At 42.0% G+C, this 11347-nt stretch overlaps 2 protein-coding genes across 5 annotated transcripts in view; one reads left to right on the top strand and one right to left on the bottom strand.

Moving 5' to 3' along the window:
* Window positions 1–3739: 3739 nt before the first annotated feature.
* Window positions 3740–11347, top strand: part of PDCD4 (programmed cell death 4) — a 29359-nt gene continuing 21751 nt past the window's right edge. The window contains exons 1-2 of one of the 2 annotated variants that reach the window (XM_059173222.1): window positions 3740–3986; window positions 8133–8239. In XM_059173222.1, the coding sequence (XP_059029205.1) occupies window positions 8197–8239 (43 nt within the window). In that variant the 5' untranslated portion in view covers window positions 3740–3986; window positions 8133–8196. The remainder of the gene's footprint in view (window positions 3987–8132; window positions 8240–11347) is intronic. The other variant, XM_059173223.1, reaches the window with a different exon arrangement.
* BBIP1 (BBSome interacting protein 1) overlaps window positions 4868–11347 on the bottom strand; it is a 43497-nt gene continuing 37017 nt past the window's right edge. For all 3 annotated transcript variants that reach the window (XR_009353311.1, XR_009353309.1, XM_059173229.1), the window contains one exon: window positions 4868–5247. The gene's annotated coding sequence lies outside the window, so the exon portion shown is untranslated. The remainder of the gene's footprint in view (window positions 5248–11347) is intronic.

Below are 11347 nucleotides of genomic sequence, written 5' to 3'. Positions count from 1 at the left end.
TGTGTTCTCAGATAGGGGTTTTCCCAGAGAATGAAAAAGCCTTGAAAGTTCCAAGGGCAATAATGGCAATTTGAGGAGCTTGTCTTTCGCCTAGCACGTGCGTGTTTCCAAGTCTTCACTGACATTCACTCATCGGTACTCCCAACACTACTTCAGCCTTTAGTGTTGCCTTTGGGGTGCCAGAAAGGGATATTACCTGAGCTTTGTATTTAGAGAAAGACCCTGGGCTGAGAATGACATTTCCTCTGTCTACACCTGGTGATTAGTTCTTCCCTGTTACCAGTGGCAAACCCTCTCATGTCTGGTCCCCTGCTACCAGGACTCCAGTGGTGCCCTCCCAGGGCCTTGCCCAGCATCATGGTGTCAGAACTGGAATGACTCCTTAAAGACTTGCTGCAGGGGCCAACTCCTTCTTTGATGGTGCAATACTGAGGCATTCAATACACCCAGAGGGGAAGTGAAACACCCAAGGCAACACAGCTAGCTACAGACACAGTAACCCGTCTTCAGAGACAAAAACTAGAAACTACTTTCCACCCTCACACCTCCATACACCCTAACAAATTAAACACTCTTGGTGTCCCTTGAGGAATCAATAATGCTTAAACCTGAGGGGTACTGGGAAGAGGAGAGACATCATGTATGTGTACCTGATCACCCAGCACAGCCTCTGTTGCCACCTCTGAACAGTTGTCTCATCCTAGGCAACAGTGATGGCCCATCCTATCCTAAGTTGGAATGGGTCATTCTTGAAATAAAAGTTGAACTTCCATCATTCTGGACAGAATGAGTTAAGATGAAGGGCTTCCTCCTTTTCTCTCATCTAACACCTAAGTTAACATAAGCCCATAAGCACAGGGCTTTAGGAAACAGAAAGTCGGGTTGTGAGCAAATAATGTGAAATGAAAGTGCCCATTGTGGCCCAGAAGCCTGGGAAGCTACAGATACTACTTACCCTAAGGTAGAACATAATGACTTTTGCCAAGAACACAGCTGGATCAGCTCTGTGTTTTTCACAGAATAGGCACATAATAAATATTTGCGGATTGATTTGATGAGGAAAAATGCCTGACTCTTGGATAATTTTCCATTTTTCAGCTTCTTATTTTTTAATGTTTAGCAAAGGCGCAGGTGGCCAGTGTTTAATACATCTGGAAGGAATGTTGATGATAGTGGCTGTCATCTATATTTCCCAAACTGGTCTCTAAGTAACACTGCTTCTGGGGTATCTTGGGGAAAAAAAGTTCTGTGTTTAAATAGGTTGGGGAATATTACTTAGCTTTCTACTCTGGTCTCTCAAGATGCTCAAGACTCATTAGTTATTAAAAATACTGAGAAGAGTTGCCCCCCGCCAAAACCAGCTTTAACTTTGTTAAAACAATTTCTTTCCAAGTTGGTTTGATTACGTCCCTTCCAGTATTTCTCGTGATATCCATTAAAGTCCCACAAAATTAATGTTCTTTGGAAAATACCTTGGGAACTATTAAGTGAACCTGGTTTTTGAATTTTACTGGTGACAAAACAGAGATCCTGAGAGTGGTTGAAGTTCTTACAGGTAGCTAGTGGGGGGACTAGGACTAGGATCCCATTTCTTTTTTGCCTGGTTTAAACTGGTCAGCCACAACCAGCTAGAGGAGGATTCTCGAAGGTGGGTCCTGGAACACCAAACATCATGTATAAAGAAGATGGGTAAAAAAGATATGAACATTTTACTCCATAATGGGTTCTTTTGGGATAATTTGCTAAAAGCTTTAGGTTCTTTTAGCTGCTTTTAAATATGGGTAATCATATTCCACTCTTTTATTATCTCATAGATCTTGGGGTACTTGCCCGTTGCAGCCTGCATATGCCATAGGTGCTTAATAAGTGTATTAATGAATGAAGGAAGGAAGGAAAGAACTCAGCAAAAGTCAGAGAAGGTTGGTGGCAGGGAGGAGGAAGGAAAGAATCAAGAATTGCAAAGGAGTGAGAAAAGGAAAAAATGTGGAGAAAGGGGGATGGGTGAAAAAAAGGAGCCAGCAGTTACTGCTCAGTGGGGGAGCCATGAGGCCTGGCAGAGAAAAGAAAGGAGACAGCTGCAGGTGATGGAGAAAACAAAAACAAAACAAAACAAAACTGAGTGACCAGGAAGCTTTGTTTTTAAAAAGTAAAAGTGAGTCATAAGGCTAATTCAGATGCTGGACATGCCAAGAGGCTCTTGCCCAGGAGGTTGGAATAAGCAGGAAATGCTGAGAAACTTTGTGAACTCAGATCAGGGTACCTTTATTGCACCAGTACAGGAAATGTGCAAGGCACCTTCTTAAGACCCACTATGATAACAGATGAGTAAGACAGGAATCTTGCCTTCGACAAGGTGACAGTTTAATGGGGAGGAGAGTTAGGACAGGGACTCAAATAACATAATGCTAGGCAGAATGTTTCAATATCCCCAGAGGTAAAAGTCATTACTGGGGGGAATCAGGAGACAGGAAATTCACCTGAAGTCAGGAGGCTCAAGAAGGCCTGTGGGGTTGAGCCACGAAGCATGGCTAGCATTGTACCAGGCAGAGATGGGGGATAGAGAGGCATTTCAAGGTGATATGATAAAGAACCCTCAGGAGGTGGGGAAGCATTTGGAACAGTGAGAGGTCCAAGTGGGTTCCTGCCAAGGATGTGTGTGGATTGGGGGAGTGTGGAGACATGGCCACAAAGTCTTGAAAGTCAGAAAGGCCAGAAAGTCACACCATGGGGCCTTGAATGCCTGGCTGAGGCGCTGGGGCTCCAGGCAGGCAACGGGAAGCTACTGAAAGGGGTTTTTGTTGTTGTTCAGAGAAATAATACCATTAGGGATGACTTTCAGGCAGGGTGACCGGGCAGAAAGGGGTTAAGTCAGGGGAAGGAGCTCCCCGGTGGGGGTGGAGGCAGTTTGGTTGCCAAAAGACCAACAGACCATTTAGGTGTTGCACATCAGACAATCAGAAAAATCTGTCCAGAGATAATGGCTGAACCCTTTCCCGAGAGAACAGACAGCAGAAGGTTCTGGTCATTTCCTCAGGGGATAGGGAAGGAGGAAGCATTAGAACGCAAGAGAAGCCAAAGAGAATGTAGCCAAGAGGAGAGACACCAACAACAGCCAGGCGGGATACAGGTTTCCATCAAGAAGTTACAGCCATGATTGAGAACCCCGGCCCCGGAGCGGGGCTGTGGGAGTTTGAATCCCAGCAGCCTAACTAGTCATGATTAGCACAGGGACTTCAAAGAGTTTTCGAGTGTTTGTTTCTTCATATATGAAATGGGGGTGATTTCTATCTTCAAGGGATGTGGGCATTCACCGAGATAAAGTTCTTAGTGTACACAGTAGGAGCCAAGGAGCGAAGAGGACCCGCGGGAGAAGCAACTGTAGAGATTAAGGGTGTTCGCTGGAGGAGCATCTGGAAATGGAGGAAAGGGACCCTCCAGAAGCCCAACATTTAGCTGGGATCGCTGACTGCTCTGTGAGAGTTGGGAGTGAGCTGGTCAAGGCAGCCTCAGCCCGGTCCTCACCCCAAAGCACAGTCCTTTCGCCGACGCTTCCATCCTGCCACGCCTCCCAACCTCCCGCCCCCAGCTTCCCGCGGGTCTCCCACGCCAGCCAGTTCCAGGACCCCGACGCGCATGCGCCTTCCGGCCTCCCTACTCAGCTTTCCACGTTTCACTTCCCTCCCTTTTTCCTCCTCAGCTCCCACTCCACCGCCGCGATTGGCCAGCGGGCCTCCCCACTTCGGCCAATAAACGCCGCTCTCTCGCCCCCGTGTTACTGGGTAGAACAAAACAAAAACAAACAGAGCGAGAGGGGGCTGAGACGCTCTGAGGCGGCGGCAGAGGCTGAGCAGCGGGTCTCGGCCGGCGGACCGGGGACCTGGGCGAGCAGTGGCGACGGCGGCGGCCCGAGGGGTCAGTACCAGCGGGGCGGCTCGCACGCTCAGAACGACTGCACTCTCTCCCTCAGCCCCCGTCTCTCCTCGGAGGTAGCCGCACGTTGGGAGGGGGAGGGGGCCCGAGACCGCGGCGGGGTCGGGTCGGGGCCGGCCCCGGGTGGGCGGGGGTCCGGCCTCCTCCTCGGAGCCCCGCAGGCGGGCCGCGGCTGCCCAACGCCCCGGGATGCGGAGGGCGGGCTCCGGTTCCCTCCCGGGCCGAGGCCCGGAGCGCGGCGGCGCGGGCCCCCCCCTCCGGGACCCTCTCGGGGCCGAGCAGGGTGCGCCGGGCGCTCGCCAGCGAGGGGCTGCTCCTCATCCGCGCCAAGGCCGAGTTCTCATTTTTACCTGGAGGGGGGACGTTGGGAGGCGTGTTTCTGGCGTGACTGAAATCCTGTGAGGAAGGTTCGCGCCCTCCCCGCCCTCCTGCTCTCCCTGGAGGACCCCGGCCCAGCGTTCCCAGACCCCGGGCCCGCGCTCCGGAGCCCAGGCCCGGCCGCTCTGGTCCGGCGTCCCCCGGGGCCGGCCTGGACTGGGGCCCGCGGGGTCCCGGCCTGCGCCCGCGGCGGGGAGGAAGGCCCGCCGCCGCGGGAGGGGCCGCTGGGAGGCCGACACGTGCCGGCCTCCCCGGCCCTGCGCGGACTTCGGGCGAAGGGTCGCCTTTTTGGTTTAAGTGAAAATCTCCCAGGGACAACAAAGACAGGAAGGGAGCCCCCTCTCTGTGAAACGCAGGCCGCGTCTGCTGCATCCGTCGATTCGGTGCTGCAGTGCACACGGGGAGGGGTCCTGTACCCCCCACCCGCTCCCCGCCCCGAGCTTCGAAAACTGCAGAAGTCGGTCTCTCGCGTCGCGCATACCCTTGTGAGAACTGGCTGCGTGACCAGCAGCCGGGCAGTGTCTGCAGTGATTAAAACGATCAAAAATGCAGCTTCGTGTGAACAAAAAGTCACCGCCTGTTTTTACTTCTATTTTTACTGCTGTTTTAGAATTTTGGCGTTCTTACTAATTTAAGTTTTCTTAGAAACCACCGTATACTTTTCTAAAAGGGGAGCACTGCACATGCGTTTTAAGTTCCATTATTGGTATTTATGCCCTTAACTTTCCTTCATTATAGGTTTCTTAAATTCCTTACTATTTCAGCAGCGATCTTTGAATTATATTTTGATTGGTTCTCCTGTTGTAGTAATGAAAAGAAAAATAGTTGCTGGGTGTGCAAAAATAAATGACACTTTGAGGTCTTCTGCGCAGCTTTTGCATCATCGTGGCTGAATACTTTCAGCTGCTTTTTAAGTTGCTAATTAGCTGTATTGTAGCCCTGGAATGAAAACAAATAATTTTCTGGTTAACATACGGCCTAAACTTGACTAGAAACTGTCAGAGTGGTTTATGAGGTCTATTTCAGGAAACAGATTTTTGGGGTGGGGGCTGGTGGGAAGGGGAGGTTCTATCTGCTGCGGAATGTCATGGCATTTGAATGTTTCTGGTTGTAGGTTTCTGTAAAAACCCACTGAAGAAATGAAAACTGTTTAATGTTAGCCTTAATTTTGTCAAACTTCTATGAATGCTTTTGTTTTCTTATGGAAAATTTTATTATTTCGTTTCAAGGATGTGGCATTTAGAATTTTTGCTTTATGTAGTTAAGTGTGGGCTAAAAATCTTACGGATTGTGGAGTAAACTGGAAAAAAGCTCCACTACTTTGAGGAAAGGAAAAACATGCAATGTGTCTTTATCTTTCTCTAAATTCTTAAAATGTCTGTGTTGCTATCAAGTGTGACTGAGTTCTTGATTGCTTTATCATTGCCTAAAGACACAGACAAGCCCCCCTCCCCAGTTAGGATTACTAAATAAAAACAAATATGGTAAGTTCTAGATAATAGTCATACTTAATAATTTTCTTTGCCCAACTGAATGTCTTTTGTGTAATAGTTTAAAATAAATATTATTTTTAGTGTTTGGAATGTAATATTTAAAGATTTGATATAACAGTAAGAGTCTTTGTTTTAATAAGCTTCTGTCTGTTAGCCCTAAAACAGAATCTTCTTGTGGGATATTAAAATCTTGTATTGAACTTGTGCAAGCAGTACTGGATTGAGAAGGTCTGGGTTCTGGTTTTTCCACTGAGCACTGTCTTTGGACAGATCATCTACCTTCTCTGAATTTTAGTTGTGTGCAGAGTGGAGTAAATAGGTCAAGGTTGTTTTGAGATGGACATGAAATAATGCCTATAAAATTCTCTGTAAAGTATAAAAGGCTTTATAAACACCAGTTAAAATAATTTCATTTCCTTTAGTAGCTAGGTTCTGCAGAAAGTATTGACAGACTTCAATGTAATTCTAGTTTAAAAAGCTCATACACACATCATAAGACATTTTCACTGTCCTAAAATATGTAACTCATATAAAATGAAACATATGGCATTTTCAGACATGAAAAACACCAAGTGCCTAGGTTTCCAAACTATTTTTGCTTATATATTTATATAAGTCTCTATATGCATATCTTTAACGGTAATTTTTTCCCCTAAATCCAGAGTTGATGGAAATTATGATATTGAAAAGTCATTATATAGAATTACATAAGTCTGTGTATTTTAAGTAGAATTAGAATAATCTCACCATTTTCTTAACTTCTGAAGTGGTATGATAGCATCCTGGTAGCCTAAGGATTATGCCTTATTAAGTTTTATCATGGTTAGCATTAAGGTGTGTGTATTTTTGTTTTACAAAATAATACCCTTTTCTGGATCAAAGGACTATAAACCTTTTAGATGTTAAAATAGTAAATATTAAGGAATTTAAAAGTTAGGTGAGGGGTGCCTAGCTGGCTCAGTCTGTGGAGCATGTGACTCAATTTCAGAGTCATGAGTTTGAGGCCCACATTGGGCCTAGAGTTTACTTAAAAAAAAAAAAAAGTTGAGTCCCAGAAGGCATCACATTATTATTATTAGTAATTAATTTTATTAATTTATAATTTGTATTAATGTAATAAATATTAATAATTTATTTATATTTATTGATATTAATGAAATGACATTTAAAAATAGGTTGTTTTATGAGAAAGGTATGCTTTTCTGCAATTAGTTTATTAGTCATTTTCATTAATTTGTGCATTTTAGATCTTGAAAGCATATTGCTAGTGAAATGATTGGGAAGGCTTATATAGAACCTATATGATGTGAACAGATCAGTGGTTAAGTACTGTAAGCCACCATTTTAAAAATACTTGCAGAGAGATTCTAAAATCATTTGGTTACACTTTCTGGTAATAGTTTCCATGAAAATATATTTTGATAGTCTTTCAAGTAACAGATTTATATCACTAAGTTAAATAAGAGGTAACTGATTTCATCAAAACCTTCAACATTAGTAATTTTTAAGCCATTTTTGAACTGAGGTCTATAATACTGAGATGCTAATGTCATTGTACTTATTTATTTTTTGAAGGAAAGTTTTTTTGTTGTTTACTTTTTATTTTTTAAAGAGAATGGGGGAGGCATCTGGCTGGCTCAGTGTGTAGAGGATGCAACTCCTGATATCAGGGTTATAAATTTGAGCCCCATATTGGGTGTAGAGATTACTCAAATATAAAATCTTCAGATTTTCTTTAAATTAAAAAAAAAGTGGGTTTTTTAGGTTATGAAAATAATAATTCTCATTGTAGAAAACATTTACAAAAATTTCTCCCAATCTCAAAGTCTTAGAACTATAATTATGGACACCTAGGTAATGAAATGGCAGACCTGTCTTCCTTCAGATATGTTACAATGTGAAAAAATAACACGGTCATGTCATATGCTTGATTAAAGCTGTTGCTTGCATTTTGTAGTAGTTCTTAAAATTCATTTGTAGTGAATTTTCCAGTATTAATTTATATCAGATTAATTATGAAGCCTGGTAGTCCTAAAAAATTTGGAGTATGTATATACTGCTTTAATTTTACTTCCAAGTTAAAGGGATGCTTTGGCACATTCAGAAACATGTTTTTTTTGTTTTGTTTTGTTTTGTTTTTTTTTTGACAGAGGTACACTTGTCAGGAAGATTGAAGCCAAATATTAATAGTGGTAAACTATTTTTCAAAATAAAGAGAATTCTTTTTCAAAAAATGAAATTATGTGCTGAATTTTTTTTTACAGTGATTAAGTAAATTCAATTTTTTAATTATATCAGTTTGGAAGATACTGAAACTTTTTTCTTTTTAAGGAAATAGATCCCAAGGGAAGACTTCCATTAGTAATATAATCAGTGCACGTGACATTAAGGAACTATGGATGTAGAAAATGAGCAAATACTGAATGTAAACCCCTCAGGTAAGCAAGACTATTTTGAACCTTGACTGTATTATGAGCATATTTGAGGTCCTACAAAATTTTATGAAAACATAGTATTAAAACCATCTTTTTACTTTAAAACCATCTTATTGGGCACCTGGGTGGCTCAGTGGGTTGAGCTGTTGCCTTCTGCTCAGGTCATGATCTCAGGGTCCTGGGATTGAGTCCTGCATCGAGTACCGCATCTGCTCGGCAGGGGGCCTGCTTCCTCCTCTCTCTCTGCCTGCCTCTCTGCCTACTTGTGATCTCTGTCTGTCAAATAAATAAAATCTTAAAAAAGAACCCCAAACCATCTTATTCATGCTACAAGAAAGTGAGTTATATTATTTTTAAAATCAAGTTTGGGATTCTTTTTTTATTTAAATATTTATTTACTTGAGAGGGAGAGAACAAGCTGGGGGAGGGGGCAGAGGAAGAGGGAGAAGCAGACTCCTTGCTGAAGAAGGAGCCCGATGTGGGGCTTCATCCCAGGACCCTGGGCTCTTGCATGACCTGAGCCACTCAGGTGCTCCTGTGGTTCTTATTTTTATGGAAATTCTTCACATGTCCTTATCTTTCTGCCCATCCTTTCACATTCCATACACTCTTATTCTCCATTTTTTATAATAAACTGTAAGGTACAGAATGGAGAAGAATAGTAAACAAGTTCACTGATATTTTCAAATGAGCTAGTGATTTCTATAATACAAACTATTACTGGTGTTTAAATCTCTTTCCTTTTTTTTTTTTTTTAAGATTTTATTTATTTGACAGCGATCACAAGTAGGCAGAGGCAGGCAGAGAGAGAGGAGGAAGCAAGATCCCTGCTGAGCCCGATGCGGGGCTCGATCCCAGGACCCTGAGATCATGACCTGAGCCGAAGGCAGAGGCTTAACCCATGAGTCATTAATTAGGAAAGAGATCGATCTCCTTCATAATTAATAATTTACATGTTATATTATCTATAGTATTTTTCTTGATTTTCCATGGTGCTTCAGTTAGCACCTTATCATAAAAATAGTTTCGTGGGGAGCATCTGGGTGGCTCAGTGAGTTAAACCCTCTGCCTTCGGCTCAGGTCATGATCCCAGGGTCCTGGGATCAAGCCCCACATCAGGCTTCCTGCTAGCCTGCTTCCCTTCCTCTCTCTCTGCCTACTTATGATCTCTGTCAAATAAATCTTAAAAAAAAACAAAAAACAAATTCTGTGGAATAGAGGTTTAAATGTTGAATAACTTCAGAAAACTTAAAATGTATTTATAACTTTCAGAAAAATCTTATATAGGATTTTGAAGTATCCTGAATGGTGAGAGCTTTTCCTATTGGTATATTTTATATTTCATTTTTTAAAAGATTTTATTTATTTATTTGACAGATACAGATCTTAAGTAGATCCACAGACACAGATCTTAAGTAGGCGGAGAGGCAGGCAGAGAGAGAGGAGGAAGCAGGCTCCCTGTTGAGCAGAGAGCCCAATGCGGGGCTCAATCCCAGGACCCTGGGATCATGACCTGATCCGAAAGCAGAGGATTTACCCCACTGAACCACCCGGGTGCCCCCATATTTCATTTTTTAACACTGTAATAGTATTATTTTTTCAATGACTAATTCATTGTGTACAAATTATATAGTTTTCTTTGATCTGAACAGACACTTTGAAATTGAAACCTCTTTGCCATTTTGTATTTATACACCTGATTTAAAGTGTGCTAGAAAATTATAGTTGAAAAAAATTATTGCAATAATTAATGATTATTTTGGTGCTGCTGTATACAATAGCTATGTGAATACTTGTTTTTAGGGTTATAAATGGGCATTATATCCCTGCTTCATTGAAGTGGGGTTGGTAAGAATATATTTTAAGAATATATTTAACATATAATTGCTTCTTTTCTGTACTGCCCAGTGTGATAGCTACTAACCATGTGTGACTACTGAGCGCTAGAAATGTGACTTGTCTGAAGTGAGATATACTGTAGGTGCAGATGCATCCAGATTTTGAGACTTAGGATGAATGAAATACCTCATTAAATTTTATATTGACTACTCTGTGTTCAAAATCTATAACAGATCTTGAACAGTAGATTAAATCAAATATATTAAAATTAATTTCTCCTGTTTCTTTTTAATATGGATATTAGGAACTTTAAAATTACTTGTTTGGCTTGCGTTATATTTCTGTGAGACAGCATGACTCACAGACATGATGCCTCTGGCTAAAACTGCCTTAATATAAAGGACTGGTTCTTTAATACTTGGATGGGCCTTAAACAGACCTTTGCTATAAATTCTTCCTGAATCAAATAGTTCAAGTCAGACCAGTGTATTAATTTCAACTTCTACTTAGACCAGCTCTGTTTCTTTGGAGAAATAGGTTATTTGTTCTGACCTTCAGTTTTCTCAGGTTGTGTTAAACTGGGATATAAATGCCCTCTCTATAGGTTTATCAGTAGGATTAAATGAGATTATAGTATATGTATGCCATGCTCGTAGCACTTACTTTGTATGTAACAAATGAAAATGTGCTAATATTGTCAATTTTGATTATGTCAGGCAGTGGACCATTAGTTGAAAATTTGAATGCTACTGTGATACTGGGAGTTACAGTGGTTACTACTGAGATGCCAGAGAATTTAGAAGGGGAATTAGTACACAGTGGAAAACAATTTTGAAGTCGCCACATTATGTACTCAAGTTTTTTATCTTTTGTATTTTGGTTTTCTTAAAGTCCGATCAGTGGTGGTTATGGAAACCTGAAACCTGAGCAAATATGGGGCACCTAGATGGCTTAGTCGGTTAAGTGGCCAACTTTTGATTTCAGCTCAGGTCATGATCTCAGGGTCCTGGGATTGAGCTCCACATTGGGCTCTCTGCTAGTGGGGAGTCTGCTTGACGATCTCTCCCCCTTTTCCATCTTGCACCCCCTACTAGTGTGTGCACTTTGTTTCTCTCAAATGAGTCTTAAAAAAAAAAAAAAAAAAGACTAGGTAAATATGAACAGCAAAATACAAAATAGTTGATGGAAACATGGGTTAAAAATTTAAGGTCTAATAGATAAAATATACCTAGATATGTTCTGCTGCAGTCATACAAACATATTTGAAAGGAT

This window comes from Mustela lutreola, chromosome 4, assembly GCF_030435805.1.
Source record: "Mustela lutreola isolate mMusLut2 chromosome 4, mMusLut2.pri, whole genome shotgun sequence".
In the NCBI taxonomy this organism is placed as follows: Eukaryota; Metazoa; Chordata; class Mammalia; order Carnivora; family Mustelidae; genus Mustela; species Mustela lutreola.
The sequence above is the reverse complement of the archived record's forward strand: the minus strand, read 5'-3'. Positions and strand labels throughout refer to the sequence as shown.